This window comes from Coffea eugenioides, chromosome 8 (assembly GCF_003713205.1).
Source record: "Coffea eugenioides isolate CCC68of chromosome 8, Ceug_1.0, whole genome shotgun sequence".
In the NCBI taxonomy this organism is placed as follows: domain Eukaryota; kingdom Viridiplantae; phylum Streptophyta; class Magnoliopsida; order Gentianales; family Rubiaceae; genus Coffea; species Coffea eugenioides.
Window position 1 is genome coordinate 43,708,568 of NC_040042.1, and position 16,684 is coordinate 43,725,251.

Consider the following 16,684-nt stretch of genomic DNA (forward strand, 5'->3'; position numbering starts at 1 on the left):
TCTATTTATTTGTTACTATTCATGTAGAGCGCGAGAGAAATGAAATAATTGAAATTCCAGACTCTGCGGCTTTTCAAATTCTAACCTTTTCTTTTTATAATAAAAATTTCATCTTTCACACCCATAAAAAAGTCGGTTTATTTTGAGTAAAATTTTTGTATGATATTAAAGTTGAATTTCATTTATTGCTGAGTTTTTTTTTTGCTAAAATGTATGAGTTTCACATGCTAATTGCCTTCAACACTATGGAGGATTTTATTTGCAAAAATAATTTAAATAATAGTATTTGTTTTTTTTTGTCTCTCTTTGCTATAGAAGTGGCTATTGGTTGTACCACACGAAAGTGAAATTTTGAGGGGTGCTAAGTGAGATTTTGAAAATTTCAAGAAAATTTTCATGAAACCTAAGGGGATTGTTTCTGAAATTATCCCTAAAAACAAAATCATCCTTTTCCCATGTTCACATACTGGTGCTTGTAACTTGTAGGACACGGGCGGGTGATTCCCGATTATGTTTTCTCGGCCGCAATCGACTTTTCGAAGAACTTTACCACACGAAAGCGATTTTCTGAAGGCCGCAAAAAAGTTCTATTATGTCTTACCATTTTGATTTTAAGCTACAGGTTGAATTCCACTCGCATATGCTAAGCTCTTCCTGTCCCTACTTGCCCATCAAAATGAAAATGAAAATGAAAATGAAATTGAGGGCGGTTGCATTAGAGTCTATCGAAAGAGTGATAGCGATCTAAGGATGCCAATGTGCCACCAATCTCAGTTCAATGTAACAAAATTACACATATTTGATAGATTGAAAAGTACAAGTCATGTGACAAATAATTTTGAAATCGCTCACTGGTCCGGGTTAGGGGTGGCAATGGGGGAAGGGATCCTTCCCCCACCCCTACCCCGTTGTCAAATAACCCCTCCCGTCCCCCGCCCTGTTTCCTCCGCGGAGGAAGAAATCAATTTATCATAAATGTTTATTTACAATAATACAATTGTAAACAATGTTAAATAAGATTAAAAAGCTGTCAAGATAAAAATAAAGTATAACAAGTCAAGTTACATTCAGTGCGGAGGAAGAGGACCGATCGAAATAAAAAAGGGTTAGGACCAAAACAGGTTGGAATTGGATAGCTTAGTCTTGGGGGGCATTAGAAACAAATCAACAATAGTCTAAGAAATTTCTTCAGTTGTTGCGGCGGCCGTTGACACTGACTAGCGTTGTACTCGTAATTAAGGGTGCAACTTTAGGAAATTTAAAATTTTATTATATATATATATATATATATTTTATTGTATGCGGGGGACCAGGCGGAGAATGGAGCGGATGTATGCTTCCCCACCACCGCCCCGTTTTAAGGCGAGGGGAAATATTTTGCCCCCACCCCCGCCTCATCCCCAGCCCCATTTCTACCCATGCGGTGCGGTGCGGGTGCCCGCCCATTGCCATCCTTAGTCCGGGTGAATGTTTACAAAATATTTTATCTCATTCTTTAAAAATATACTAATAATATTTTTAGAGTTTTACGGTGTAAGTTTTATCTGTTTTTCAAATTTGTAATATCCATTCTTCATATTCATTCTTTAATATCTATGTATGTATGTTTAATGATGTAACTTTTGCTATTAATGTAAATTTTAATGAAATTATGATGTTTTATCAAAAACAAAAAAAAAATTCTTTTTTGGCATTTGCAGAAAGACAAGGGAGGCAGGGTGGTCGGAACCTCCGCTATAAAAGGACACAAATGGGCTCGTTTTAAACACCCCACGGTGTACCCCTGATCGTGTCTTAACTCCTAACGTGTCTATAAATAAACTACTTAGTTTCCTATCATCTGTTGATTAAAGCTCTCATTTAATGCTTCCACTCCAATAATCCAATACTCCTTGCACAACAGATTACATCAAAGTAAGAGAAATGGCACTCCCACAATCGTACGAAGAAGCTAAGACTATCCCAGATGCCTGGGACTACAAAGGCGGCCAAGCCCAAAGATCCACCACCGGTGGTTGGGCGGCTGCGGCCATGATTTTAGGTCCTTTAAAGCTCTCCTTAACTTTATCTTCAGCCAATAATTTTCTTTGCCGTGTTCGATTCCCTCAACCTTCCTTTTTATTTTGTTTTAATCAGTTTTTCGGTTTTCTTTTTTTTTTTTGTGGACGTAGGAGTTGAGGCTTGTGAGAGGCTGACAACTCTTGGTATTGCTGTTAATCTTGTTACCTACTTGACTGGAACAATGCATCTGGGAAATGCTACCTCAGCTAATACTGTCACTAATTTTCTTGGAACCTCCTTCATGCTCTGCTTGCTTGGTGGTTTCATTGCTGATACATACTTGGGAAGATATCTCACCATTGCCATATTTGCTGCTGTTCAAGCAACGGTAAGTAACCCATGTTTTGGCGGAGATTTCGGCTCCCCCTTTCTTTTACAATAACTTTTGATAAGAAATATGGAACAAATAACAAAAGTGATTCAGTCCTTTGAAACTTGCAAGGTGGAAGACACTAATGAATTACAATTTCCTGACTCATATTTTGTGTTATACTATTATCCAACAATGAGGAGGAAGATTGAAAATGTAACACGGGATCATTCTTTAATGTTTTAATACCAATTAGTACTCCATCATCTGTTATGAGGAAGCTCGAAAAAGCGAAAGTCTGTTTCACATACGCACTATGATTATAATGATTAGAATGTTGTGCATAATAAATAGGGCAAATGGGATCCTAAATTCATTTTGTTTTCGAGAGGAGGAAAATCGAGAAAGTAAAACAATAACTTGGATTTAAGGCTTGAAAACGATATCGAGGAATTATAAATTTTTGCACTTATTTTTTCTTGTTGATCATCAGGGCGTGGCACTCTTGACCATCTCAACCACGATTCCAAGCCTGCGACCTCCAAAATGTGCCCAGGGCAGTCGCTCGTGTGTCCAAGCTAGTGGCAATCAGCTTCTAGTCCTCTATGCAGCACTCTATCTCACAGCATTGGGAACCGGTGGCCTGAAATCAAGTGTTTCCGGTTTTGGGTCCGATCAATTTGACGACTCTGACGAGAAAGAAAGGAAAAAAATGATAAAATTCTTCAATTGGTTCTTTTTCTTTATTAGTGTGGGTTCCCTTTGTGCTGTGACAATTCTTGTGTACATTCAAGACAACGTTGGAAGGCGATGGGGTTATGGAATCTGTGCTTGTGCAATTGTGGTCGGTTTGCTCGTGTTCTTAGCTGGTACACGGCGATATCGATTCAAGAAACTTGTGGGTAGTCCATTAACACAGATTGCTTCTGTCATTGTGGCGGCTTGGAGGAAGAGGCATTTAGATTTACCGTCTGATTCGTCCCTTCTCTTTAACGTTGATGACATTCCTATAGAAGGAAGCAAAAAGAAGCAAAGGCTGCCTCATAGCAAACAGTTCCGGTAAGTATTACATGCTTCAGTAATTTTGAAAATATATGACATTGATCATGACTCCAACGCCGCCAGGTTCAGGATTCGAATCTACACTTACGAGTTCCAATTATGTTGATCCTCTTAAAAAGTAAAACACACAATCTATCTACAATCTCTTAGGTAGTGTGAATATCACGTATCTCTTCCTCAACTTAAGGGTTTCATCATATGTTAAAATTTTCAACTGGCGATAAGTACAATCTATAGCATCACCTTTTTCGTTTTTTTTTTTTTTTTTTTTCAAACCCAAAATTCTTGTCAAATGCTATATGTCTTTTAGCTTGACGTTAGAAATCATCTGTGGCTTTATTTTTGGCTAACACTTCCCTTATCACACCAAAAAATCTGGATGCATGAGCCAGTTTACCTTTGCTGCAGTCTGGTGGGGTTGGTCTCAAGACTCACTCAGTGAACTCTGTAACTGTAGAGGTCTTTGGCGAACTATTCTTGAATATTCACGGTATCAATCAAATTAGATCCCAGAATAAAGACCATATATATTTTAGCCTATTATTAGGTAAACAATTTTCGGACGCTAGAATAATTGACTTGCCATTCATCATATGCCGACCAAGGAAGTGGGGCCGGAATGGACCACCACAAATCAAGTTATTATGTGTTGATAATTGGGTATTTGTCTAAATTATTTAATAAGAACAATAGGAAGTATTGGTGCAGGTCAGTTCTGGATCAGTCATAATTTATACTAAGAGTCTTATCGGAAATGGAAAGGAATCCAAGATTACGATACCCTCTTCCTGTGCCATAATATCTTCCACCTTGCTTCCCCACATAACTCACCCGGCCCTGTCTTGTTCAATGGTTATTTCTTTCTTACTTTATATTTCCTCCTAGGTTAATGCATATTCATCAACAGAGTGACTAGAACCTTTCTTTCAGCGGGCGCGGTTGATCTGCCTGATACCCACTACCTTTATAGCCCAGTGATGGGATTGTGAAATCTTGTGAATGACAGCGTAAAGAAATTGGATGTCCTTCTTTCCAGATCAAAAGATGATGGAAAGCAGTATCTATTTTGTCCAACACAAATTGATCTGGGGTTATTCTAATATATCTCTTTTACTGTTTTGGAAAAGCAATATGAACTGTTTTCCTCTAACACACGCAGACACTAGGAGTCAACGTTTATCACTTCCCCGAATACTACCGTTTTCCTATACCAAATAGTTGACGCATTACTCTAAATAGACCATCTGAAATCAGGTCCACAATGCGGCACTAATTGCTGTCATGCATTAAGATATTTGAATGCCTTGACGATTGGTTCGGATTAACAGGTAGGAGGAGGACAACGCATCAGTATGACAGGACACTAGCGTATTATCAATTGGTTCCGATTAGCAATCATTAGACTTTTTTGATTTTCTAATTTGATCACGAGTGTATTATCAATTGGTTCCAATTAGCCTTTTTTCTTTCTAATTTGATCACGAGTGTAAATTTTTTTTTGCTTTGTCTTTTCCTGGTAGTTTCTTGGACAAGGCCGCAATCAAGGACCATGAGATGACCATGAACAAGTGGTGCCTTTCAACTTTAACTGACGTTGAAGAAGTAAAATTAGTGATCAGAATGCTACCCATTTGGGCCACAACAATAATGTTCTGGAGTGTTCATGCCCAGATGACCACATTTTCAGTCTCTCAAGCCTCAACGATGCACCGGAAAATCAACAACTTCGAAATCCCTTCTGCAGCAATGACCGGATTCTTCGTCGGAAGCACTCTCTTGACCGTCGCTTTTTACGACAGAATTATCATGCCAATATGTAAAAGACTGCTCAAGAATCCATACGGGCTAACTCCTCTCCAAAGAATTGGCATTGGCCTGTTTTTGTCAATAGTAGGAATGGTAGCCGCTGCGGCTGTTGAAATCAAGCGTTTGCATGTTGCAAAATCTCATGGCCTAACAAATAATCCCGTCACCCCTGTGCCAATGACTGTATTTTGGTTGATCCCACAATTTGCCATTGTTGGAGCTGGTGAAGCATTCATATACGTTGGACAGCTTGATTTTTTCTTGAGGGAGTGTCCAAAAGGGATGAAGACCATTAGCACGGGTTTGTTCTTGAGCACGCTTTCACTGGGGTTCTTCTTTAGCTCAGTTTTGGTCACCATAGTGCACAAGGTGACAGGAAACAGGAAGCCGTGGTTAGCTGATAATCTTAATCAAGGGAAGCTTCACGATTTCTACTGGCTTTTGGGGATTTTGAGCGCATTGAACTTGATGTTCTACTTGATTTGTGCTAAATGGTATGTTTACAAGGAGAGGCGGCTGGCGGATGTGGGGATTGAGTTGGAGGAGTCCGTGGGACCTGCTTGCCATTGACGATTGCAAAGGAGATAATCTTTTTTTTGGGCTTTGGGGAAAATCTACGTTTTCTGTTTTGAGTTCAACAAACAAATCCTCTTTGAAGATTACGAAATAATGGGGGATTAATGGGCTGGCTCTTATGTATACAGTTTTTGTTTTTGGCAATATCTCAAAAGAATGTAAAAGGACCATACCTAGTTGTACTTTCATCAAAAGCTGAGTAAACTGAGGAACTCGTATGAAGTTTCTGTAGTAATCACAAACAAACCACTGCTAAGTTAAAGAGAAGCATTTGCTGGGTGCACGTGGACATCTTTTCATTTTTGTTCTTTCTCATTTCTTTGTGGTACAACCTAATCCATTCATCTCAACTGATTGCCCCATCAAACATGTTAATTAGGTTCTCTTAAGGCAAATCTGAATCCTCGTTGGAGTTTTATTGAGTGAAATTTCACTACCTGAAAGAAAATGGGGAAAAAAAAAAAGGCTTCTCTCATTATAGGAAGGTTTTGTAATGGTTTCCACGAGTTTAGCTTCAGTTCTGTTTGGGTCCTTTTCAAAACAACATGAATGTCCAGCATCGTGACATTACATTGCTTGCAAATGATGTGGAGCAGCATCAAAACAACATGGAAGTCCAGCAGTAAATTATTCTTGGCCTTTACAACAATGATAATGATATTTTGCTTCGCTGATTCCTGTAATACATTGCTTTTTCATATTTATTTTGGCGCAGAAAATACAATCGTAACCTAGACACTGCTTGCCTGGAATGCAAGCAATGAAAAAGGTAACCCTGATGATCAATGAATGGAGAGAGGTTTGTGGAGAGAGTACAAAAACTACAGGCCCCCAGAAGAAAGAAAAGGGTTCTCTACTATGGTCGAACTGTCAATGTCGCCAAAAAGATTTGATCCCTCAGTTTTCTTTTAAGATTTGACTCTGCGTCAACCCCGGGATGATAATCTCCTGAAGACCAACTCAAGCAAGGGGCTGCCAGCCATGAGCTACCAAGCACTCCCAGAGAGTATTCTTCACAGTCCACGAGCTTCAATGCTACGCAGCCAAGCATCTGTCAAAGAAGAATCTAATATACGTCATTTCAGTGCCTCGTACACAACAAGCGGTCTGGTATTTATCGTAAGATCAGTGCTTCGTCAAATGCGATTTTTTTGAACTGATAGTTTTGCTCCATGGCCATTTTGAGATGGCTGACCATTTCCAGTACCTGATCAACGACTGAGTTGGCAAAAACTGAAATATTTGCGGACATGCAAAGGTATCGAGACTAGAGAAGTTTCTAATGTTTGAGTAGTATACCTCCTTGAAGTCAGCAGCCCTCGAAAGAATTCAGAAGATCTTCACTAATTTCACCAAATATACTTGGGCATCCATTCCAGTTTCTCTGCTCCCGTGCTTCCCAGTATCCGCCAGTGTACCGAAAGGTTCCACTTTCACCATCCCTTTGGAACCATCTGGGCTTCCATCCATGTTCTTGTAATTTTCTAGACTGCAGGCAACAAAAATTGAACTATTAGAAAGATAGTTCTAAGATTAGAGGCAATGCAATCATCAAGTAGGCATTGTTTAATGAGAATTTGCTGTTATAGTTTCAGCAATACAAACATTCTTAAAAAGTGTTACCGGAGCATACACAGTCAATACCGAAAGAAAGATGTGGGAACAAGAACCAGAAAAAGGGAAAGTACCCAAATAAAAGAACAAGACAGAGAATTAGTATGATAGCTTTTGGTACCAAAAGAGATAACTGTTGTCGATTAAAAAATATTCGATGAGTATTTAGGACAGTTAAAGGAGAAAAGAAGTGTGAATAAAAATCAGAAACCAGGAAAATAGCACCACAAAAAAATAACAGCTGAAATCAAGTAAATATGATAGCTTTCATTTCTAATACAGATTATTGTAGTTAGCACAGCAAAATAAACAAACAAAGATTTATGCAGTCAATGCAACCTTTTATGCTACCTCTTATCTAGATTCAATCATACTCATATCTTAAATTTGGTATGCCATCAAAGAGATGCATGTAAAAAACTCCAGCAATAGAAAACTTATTTCCATCTTGTGATTCTTGTGCATTTGGCTATGCTATTCCGTTTATTCTTTGTTTACTGCTGTAGCACAACGCATGCATTTGTATATTTCATCACAAAACTTAACCAGGTTCCATAAAATTCACATTCAAATTATAGGCAAGACAAATCTTTAGAACTGAATGCCAACATAGACAACCACAGAAATATACTATCAATTCCTAGCTCAATACAGTATAAAAGAAATGGGCATAAGTAGGTGTTCTTGGGAACTGGTCAAGCTAGATGGCTGCCAAGGGGAACACTAAAAGTAGTTTTCAAAATCCGTGTAATAATAATTTGGACACTACTTCAAAGTTGAAGCAAGGCAATTATCATAAAACTTGAATTCAATTTTAAAAAATGAGAAAAGGACTAGCTAAAATATACCAGTAGCAACTAGTGAACATAGACCTACTTAGACCAATGATTTAAAAAGTTGTTGCAAGTACCATTCTCTGCCGCATCTCCAATCGTAGTTTCTCTGCATTCGCTTTGTCATACTCTCCATTCTCCAAATGCCGCTGGTCTGGTCTAAGTCTCGAATCAGTAGGTGGAAGCTTCTCCTTTATCCGTCACCAAACACCCGGATCAGACAAAGCTATAAAACACAATTAGATATACATAAGAAGAACCGAAAATGCATATATGAGATTTGTGTAACCACATATACCTTCAATCCAGGTGTCAACTCATTCAATGTAATAGCAAAAGAAGTTAAGTTGTAGCGGGTGAGATTTGCAGGAGGCATATTTTTTTTCCACAATAAAGATGCATTATACGTATCTTTAGGCTTGCTATTCCCCTCTCCATTCACAAAGTACATGCTTTCATCCCACTTTCCAAACAAAGTAGCAACCTTTTTACCCCTGCTGTCCTCCACAAATCCATGAACCTGTTCAGTAGTATGACTTTAATGCTATCAAACCATAAATAAAATAGCTCACGGAATTAAACTGTAAATAGATCCATCTACAAACAGGGAACTTGAGAAAAACAAATTGACTTTTGGCTTTACCTGGTGAGGATTACGTTCAAGGATAGACTGCTCCTTGAACTTCAGCTTGCATGAATACTGGTGATTACCACGTATGTGCATTATCCCATGGTGGTCACAGTATATTTTACCGAGGATAAGATTATAAATGCTTGTGGTAACCTGAAGGCAACACAAAGGTGTACAATAGGTTCCAAACATTGTTAATGAAAAGGAAAATGATCATATCAAACAATCATTGCAATGTTAAACCAATCGCCATGAAAGTGAGGCTTTTCTAACCTTGCTCCACTGGAATATCTCCCCATCGTCAAATTCAACAGTCAGAGTTCCTACAGGATCTAGCTGAATAGATCTCCCCCAGAATTTTGACTTCAGGTTACTATCACCCCAGAATTTCCAGCCTCGGCCTTCACAGTGACAGGCAATAAGTGTTGGGTGGTGACTAACCTGTTTCAACCAGTAAAACTATAAGAGAACACAGAAAACTTACTTTAAATATAAATACAAGATCGGAACAGTTTAAGAACACAAACAGAGTTGGAGGATCTAGACGTGAAGTCTTTCAAATACAGAGATCTAGGTAGTTGCCCATGACAGTATTCAACCAATGCCTCAGGTACCAATTAACTGGCAAACACTGAATGCTCTTTAAGTCCTGGAAACTTTTACACTACTGCAGCTCATGTTGAGGGGCAAGAACAAGATGCTATGCCATCTTTGTGATGCTGTTAATTCATTTGAGTTGTATCCAAGTTCCTATTTGATTGACTTATTTTAGAGTAGAAAAAATCTTACCATCTGAATAGAGGCGTGCGATCAGTGGCAATAAAGATGTCATTTGTCCATATTACTTACACAAATTGAAGATGATTTATCATTTGAAATATCACAAGGCACTGGTTCTTTCAACAATATACTGAAGGCTTCAACTATCTACAGCTGGATAAGGTTTCTTCAACTATGTTGAAGAACAATCACTATACTCGCTCCCAATGTGAAATGAGAATGGAGAAACATGCACAAATAACCAACATAAACAATCAGGAAAGTCAGGTGATGTAAACTATTGTTACATTTAAGCTTCATTGTCTCTTTTTAGTACTCCAAATTTCTATTTGATGGTCCTTGGATTACTTGCTGTACTGTTTACTTAAACCCTCAAAATTTATTTACCAGAAAAGAACAAGTTGTAACCAGTAGCCATCATAGCACAACAGGATCCTACTATATTTTTCAAAAACTCAATCAATTTTAAGCAGTTTCTCTCCTTTAAAACAGAAACCTAGTTTGAATTCAACAATTCAATCACTTACTCTCCGACCAAGTACTCCGAGTCTACTGTTTGTTGAACTAAAGTTTGGCAATAAATAAAAGATGAAACTGTACCTAATAACTTCGATTTCTTCAATTCTCTTTCAATACAAACTTCAAGAATCCAGATTAGGGCATTAATTGATGTTATGTTAGCAAGAAATCATAAGCATGTCAAATGATGATGCCATAAGACATGCATATTACATGACTTGAATCGACATGGCAACCTATATTTCATTTTGTACCTTTTCAGAGAAGAACCGGACTCCTAATTCTGGATAATCAGCTTCATAAGTTTCACCCAACAATGGATTGAAAGGTTTGCAATGACGGCCTTCAGATGAAGAATATCCAGAAACAGCAAATGCAGCAACATTCAAAATCCTCTGGAGACTATTCCCCTAAAGCAAAACAATAGTTTATCAGATGAATGTCAAACTCTTGGGCATTAACAATCTTAGCTCTCAAGGAGATAATTTTTGAAACTATAGAAGAAGATTGGGTAAATATAGATGTAAAACCATTGTATCAGTTACTAAGTAAACAAGATAAAATCTTGGATAAAATGTCAATTTAAATGGCTGCTAACAATGACTAAAAGATATACATAATTGACTCCATCCAGAGGGCAACAGATTATCATTCTTGCATTAAGTGATCATAATTGACACAAGGAATAGGGGACGCTCAAATGAAGTGCAAGTTAGAAGACACAGAAAAATGATGACAAAAATGCAAAAGAACAAAACAAAACAAGATGCAAAAATTCCAAGTCAAACAGAAATGAACTATGTCCAAACTGTCATGGATAGTGCGGATAATCAATCCACCAGTTCTCCAAAAATTACTCCATAGCAGTGACACTTAACAAGTGTAATGTGAGGAAAGTAATTAATTTCAAGAAACAATAACCCTTTTAAATTGTAACTTTAGGAGACAAATAGCTGAAAATTATATAGGTCATACCGCTTTCCCATGTTGATATGCACGATCTAAAAGATATGAGTATTCCAAGTCTTCAAAACATTTTTGCAAGGAGGATAGTGGCTCATTAAAATACACTGGGAGACATACTCGTGTGAGATCCTTTCCAACATTGTCCTTGATCATGGACCAAAGGCTAACTGCTTTCTCTTTCTCAATTGGATCTGGTAGCTTCTTGCGCCTTTCAATTGTTAAGCATCTGGATTCATGTTCTTCCTTCTCGGCGTCCAACTTCTCCATGCCATTAATATGATTTTCCAATTTGATACCTTTATCCATGACCTCTTCTCTTATTGATCCAAAACTACTAGTTGGTTCAGAAAAATATTCATTAGTATCAAAGAAATTGGTTTCCTCTTCATCTGAAACCTCTTCAAGCTCTTGTTTCTCCACGTCATCAGATGATTCAGTAGTGCTCCATTCTGAACACCAAATACCATATCAAGAGGTCAAGAGCCACATAATTACTCAAAGAAGAGTATATCTGACAAATTAAATCATCTACAATTTGAGCAATTTATCAACTACTCTCAGGTTCCATTGATCTAGAATAGCAAAGCTTACTATGCTCAGAGATGAAACCAAATTCTCTTTAACTTCATTATTGAACATGAAAATAGAAGCCCCACAAGATGACAATGTCTACAATCATGCGGAATAAGGCATAGAGGCCACATCAGTCAAAATCCCTTGGCATAGAGGGCAATGATGAGTTAACATATGGAAGAGGAAAAAGAGAGAGAGAGAGAGAGAGAGAGAAGAAGTCCATCAAGTAATTTGTCTGAAGAATCCTAAGCTTAGGAACAAAAACAATTGGATAGACAATTTTTTCACAAAATTTAGCTTGCTTTTTATTTGTCTCCATTGAGTTCTCTATTTTTGAGATTTTTCTTCTTTTTAGGGGGTGGCAGTGGGGGAGGATATGGAGCATCAAATATAAGATTACCACTGTATTTTCCACGCCCTAAATTTGAGTACTCATGCTTCATCATGTGGTATTCAGCATCATGAACTCCACTGGCATCAGCTTCAACATTAGCTGCCTACAAAAGCCAATAAAAAATAAATAGTGGTTACTCTTCAGAGGATCACTTAATGTAATATCTGGCAAATCTTAGATGCCAATATCCATTAGGCAGATTATCAATTGGAATATGGAAAAACAAGGGATTACTGTGACACCCAACTCCAATCAAGGGCAATGTATGATATGTACCTGCACTCGAGGGGTTTAGTGATGAAACAAAGTACAAAATGAATTTAAAAAACTTAAAAGACAATAATGTCAGACAACTAAGTGATCTTTTCAAATAATGCATAAACAACACCATTTTGAGTTGCACAATATAAATAGATTGACCTCAGTGGTATTTATGTACTTGGCTACCTATATATTAGTCATGCTTCTTTTTAGCTAAGATATGGCTCATGCATGCATCTTTCAGAACTAACCGAGAGAATTACTATAATCTGTTAGCGGACATAGCTAGAGAAGGAATAAAATGCATTTAAGAGATGTGTTTCCTATATGTGGTTTCCAGTCCAACATCATCACTTCACATGAAGGCAGGTTAAGATAGAGTGACGTATTTAAGTTTGTTCAGAAGTTCTGCAAAATTTTGCCGGTTATAGTGAAACAATATAGTCTGACCTATGTTCCAAATGTTTATATCAGAAAGAATATGAAGGATGAACATATGAATCCAGAAGAGACTTACTACAAGACAGTTGAAGCGTTTCGCACATTGCCAAAAATAAGACCTATAACAGTTTCACTAGAAAGTGCTTTTAACTGATGAAAATACTAGTGTAGAAAGAAAAACTGAAAATGATTCGGCAAGAAAGACAACTTTGAGATGTATACGATCACATCATAAAAGGAAATTTAAGAACTGAGAGTACAATGATTTTGATCTACCACAATCATCAGTATAGTAGGGAAAGAAAATCACAAATGCCTGTAATGGGATATGTGGATTTGGATAGTAAAGAAGAGTTACATAAAACTACAACAACTGGCAATAGGAAGATGCAACTAATTATATAAAAAAACTACTTATACAGCAGCAATCTCAGGGAGTACTAAAATAAAAAGCAAAGTTAACGTGTTTTGCACATTAGCAGTACCTTCCTCGAAAAAAGCAATTACATTGGCTATTAAAGCATGAATAAGCTGTATACAACTGTTAGCAACAGACACATTAGCTTAGCACTATTGTAAAGATTAACCAGGGGAAGGAGATAAAAGTATATAACCAAATACAAGTTAGCAACAAGCTAAGTCTTCATTGGATAATAAGAAAAGATGAGCTATGAATAAGAATTTTGTTCTATCAGCGGGAAGCGGAATATGTGCAAATTGGACAGAGTGGTGAGTTTGGTGTACACTTAGATCAGAACAGTCATTCAACAAAAATTCTTAAGAAATTATTTTTCAGCATAGCCATCTACAAAATATTTGTAAAAAGTTAGTTTAACAACATTTTCAGTAATTTAAAACTTAACTATGAAATTGGATTCCAGCACACCTGTAAAGGTAGGTAACATTTGCTATTCTTAGTTACTCAGTAAACATGGAATTCTGAACCCCATCGTTCACTAGAATAACAAGAACCCTTGTATCAGACTCAAAGGAAAAGCTCTAAGAAATTACTTTCAGTAACTGACCAAAAGGAGAGGACCCTTGCATCACAATGTGATGAGCTGAAGTGCAAGGAGCATATTTTGGTATCTAATTATCAATTCGCTAAAACAAGAACTTTTAGGAATTACTGGGGTGGTTTCCCATGTGGGGAGTCAATCTTACCTCAGATTGCCGTAATGTGTCCAGCAAATTGGAACGTTCCTCACAAAGAAACTTCAGTTGTCCTTGTACATCAGAAAATTCGGAAAGCATGATCTGCTCACAGTCATTGACAAGTGCTTCACTGATCCCTTCATCTAGCAAGCGTTTCTTTAGCCTCTCAGTTGAGATTGATATATCTGATAAAAGTGAAAGATTATCATTCAATGGTCTCAATGAAAAGAGATTTCTACTGGAACTCAAAGCTTCTATCCAGGCTGCTCTTTCTTTCTTCAAATTCGTCCTCAAATGAAGAGTCTTGGTAGCTGTAAATATGTAAAACCGTCTGTCATCTGACTTGCTCTCACGAAATGATGAGATCTGCGAAGAAAATTTATACCAATGGCAAACGGTGGGCTCAGCTCCAAAGGCCAAATTAATAATGATGAAGAAAAGAAATCAATTAGACGATCAAAATACATAAGTTATAGGCAATTACGCGATCAAGAGAGGCGAGTGATTGAAATGACAAGCACTGTCATCAGACAACTAGGGAACCTAAGAGAAACAAGAAAGAAAAGCAGCACGACATGCTGCTGGATAAATCAAGAAAAGCATGAATACAACAGAAATTAAGGTGAATTCAGCCCATCACTGAAAACATCACAGGTAACTACGAACCCTCCACTCAAAATCTAACAGAGACATTAAAGTCCATTAAATTTTAAGTAGATCAAAATGGTTTTATATGGAATATCGGGCAAAGGCTTGATTACTTTGACCAAGTTTGTTTAAGACTTTCAGGACCCACCAGAAAAGGCACCTCAAGTGCAAGAATATCCTTTCAAATTGTTATTTGTTTGCCCACATAACACTCAAATTGCGAAGCAAGAATAACCTCCTCAGGAGTCTAGACTGCTAGACTGTCTACTCCTCCTACATTCATCTTTTACTACAGCCTAAAGAAGTTACTTCTCAAAACCTCGAAAACTTCCAAGTTCAACAGCCTGTCCCAGAGCCACTGTAGGAAGTCGAGAGAAAAAACAAAAACACAAAAATCTGCACAGGAAGAGAAGCTAAAACCACTTTCTCTTTACCCTTTTCGTCTCTTTTTGGCCACTTACACTACAGTTGTCTGTATCCCAACACCAAAAACGAACGGCTAGACTTCTTTCAGTTCTCACAAATGGAAACTTTCACCAATTCTTTCTTTTTTTTTGTTTAACTGGCAGAAGGGTGCTCACTGCTATCAGCTCCCTGACCATCCCGACCTTTCATAAACCAAGAAACAAGTAGAGGCCCTAGAGGGTCTACTCCTTATCCAAAACCCCACAAAGCAGAAATTGGCCAAAAAATCAAGACACTGGAACGCACCCCAGAAAAAAAAAAAACAACAAAAGAAAAAAAAGCAAGAAAATTGATGTGACCCATCAGTTAAAACACAGAGATAAACCTAGAAGCAGAAGCCATACGCATGTTAAACCCTTAATTTGGCCTTCCAATGTATTCACCTGCTGATGTGACCCACTGCAGCTTCACAATCAGTTAAAATCACTCTCACATAACAAATCGCCCAATCTTAGAGACCGGTAACAACACTAAACAGCCACTTAGTGTAATTATCAATCCTACATTGATATATCCGTCGGTCAATGACTGAAAAAGTAACCATCAGAAATCAGGCTCAGATACCAAAGCCCTCCTGGATTTTGCTTGTCCCTTGACATAAATATGGTAAAATGACGAAATAAATTTCCCATTTGAACTATTTTTCCTGTATTGGAAACTTTTCCTTCTGTAGTCGATTGGAGACGCCTAATAAATACGTCCACCGCACTCTATCATTCCTCCCTTCCGTATTGTACAGACATCATATATGTTTGAAAATATTAACTCTCTCTCTCTCTCTCACGCACTTCACACACTAGGTCTATGATTTTACACCGCCGTTATTCATTTAGTACGTCTATACCTTGAGATGAACAATGCCAGCGGATTTGTTCCCATGCTTACGTCTTCCGCTGCCGGAGGAGTGGCGTTTATTGAAGTCGCCGCCGATTAGGATTAAATCATCGGCGGCAGCGGAGGCGGAGGAGAGATTCTCTGGCCGGGTTCGGCTTTTGGAGTAGGAAAGAACACCATTTCTCAGAGTGAACCAGCGGGATCTCCAGCCCTTATGATAATTAGTCCACTTATATAGAAGACCCGCGACGCTGACGGCGGAGTCGGATCCTCTGGCATTGGCATCAGATCCATTAATCACGGCTGACCCTGTTCGCAAAAGGGTCGGCTCCATCGGACCCTCGTCGATCGCAGATGGGCTATTGCTCTCCAATGGGATGCAACAGAGAGGGTACATTTCTTTGATCACCCGCATTTTCTCTTTTGTTCTTCAAAATTCTTATCCGGAATCGATGAAGGGATCAAGATGGATGTAAATTTTTACGTGATATTATAGCAGAAATTTTGGATTGACATGCTATGATGCTGTGGTAGGATAGGCTCGGCTGCCCACCTTCGCACTTCTTGAATTATCTGTGGAGAGAACAAAGAAGAAAAAGATTGAATTGTTAGAGAAGAATCAAACGTTTGATGGGAAAATGAAGGGAAGGGGGGGAGGAAGGGAACCTGAGAAAAGCGCTGAAACTGAGGGCAGGGTAGAGAGAGAGAGAGAGAGAGTTGTTGTTAGTATCGCAAAGTTTAAAATGTAAAGAAAT

General features: G+C 38.0%; 2 protein-coding genes across 5 annotated transcripts; one reads left to right on the forward strand and one right to left on the reverse strand.

The window, feature by feature from the left end:
- Positions 1 to 1,799: 1,799 nt before the first annotated feature.
- Positions 1,800 to 6,072, forward strand: LOC113781118 (protein NRT1/ PTR FAMILY 6.3). Its single transcript, XM_027326970.1, has 4 exons — positions 1,800 to 2,041; positions 2,172 to 2,389; positions 2,865 to 3,430; positions 4,954 to 6,072. Exons 1-4 carry the CDS (start codon positions 1,924 to 1,926, stop codon positions 5,807 to 5,809), a joined length of 1,758 nt encoding a protein of 585 aa, XP_027182771.1. The 5' UTR covers positions 1,800 to 1,923; the 3' UTR covers positions 5,810 to 6,072.
- A 358-nt stretch (positions 6,073 to 6,430) lies between these two features.
- Positions 6,431 to 16,684, reverse strand: LOC113779835 (oxysterol-binding protein-related protein 2A). Of its 4 annotated transcripts, none has more exons than XM_027325571.1 (12): positions 16,596 to 16,684; positions 15,940 to 16,502; positions 13,992 to 14,348; positions 12,132 to 12,228; positions 11,168 to 11,607; positions 10,447 to 10,602; positions 9,167 to 9,334; positions 8,906 to 9,046; positions 8,561 to 8,782; positions 8,340 to 8,453; positions 7,115 to 7,304; positions 6,431 to 6,866 (listed from the first exon to the last, which is right to left on the reverse strand). In XM_027325571.1, the coding sequence occupies exons 2-11, from the start codon at positions 16,342 to 16,344 to the stop codon at positions 7,125 to 7,127; spliced, it is 2,280 nt and encodes a 759-aa protein (XP_027181372.1). In that variant the 5' UTR covers positions 16,345 to 16,502; positions 16,596 to 16,684; the 3' UTR covers positions 6,431 to 6,866; positions 7,115 to 7,124. The 4 variants fall into 4 exon arrangements, with proteins under 4 accessions (XP_027181372.1, XP_027181373.1, XP_027181374.1 ...); XM_027325572.1 differs by having other exon boundaries at positions 6,431 to 7,022; XM_027325573.1 differs by having other exon boundaries at positions 6,431 to 7,033.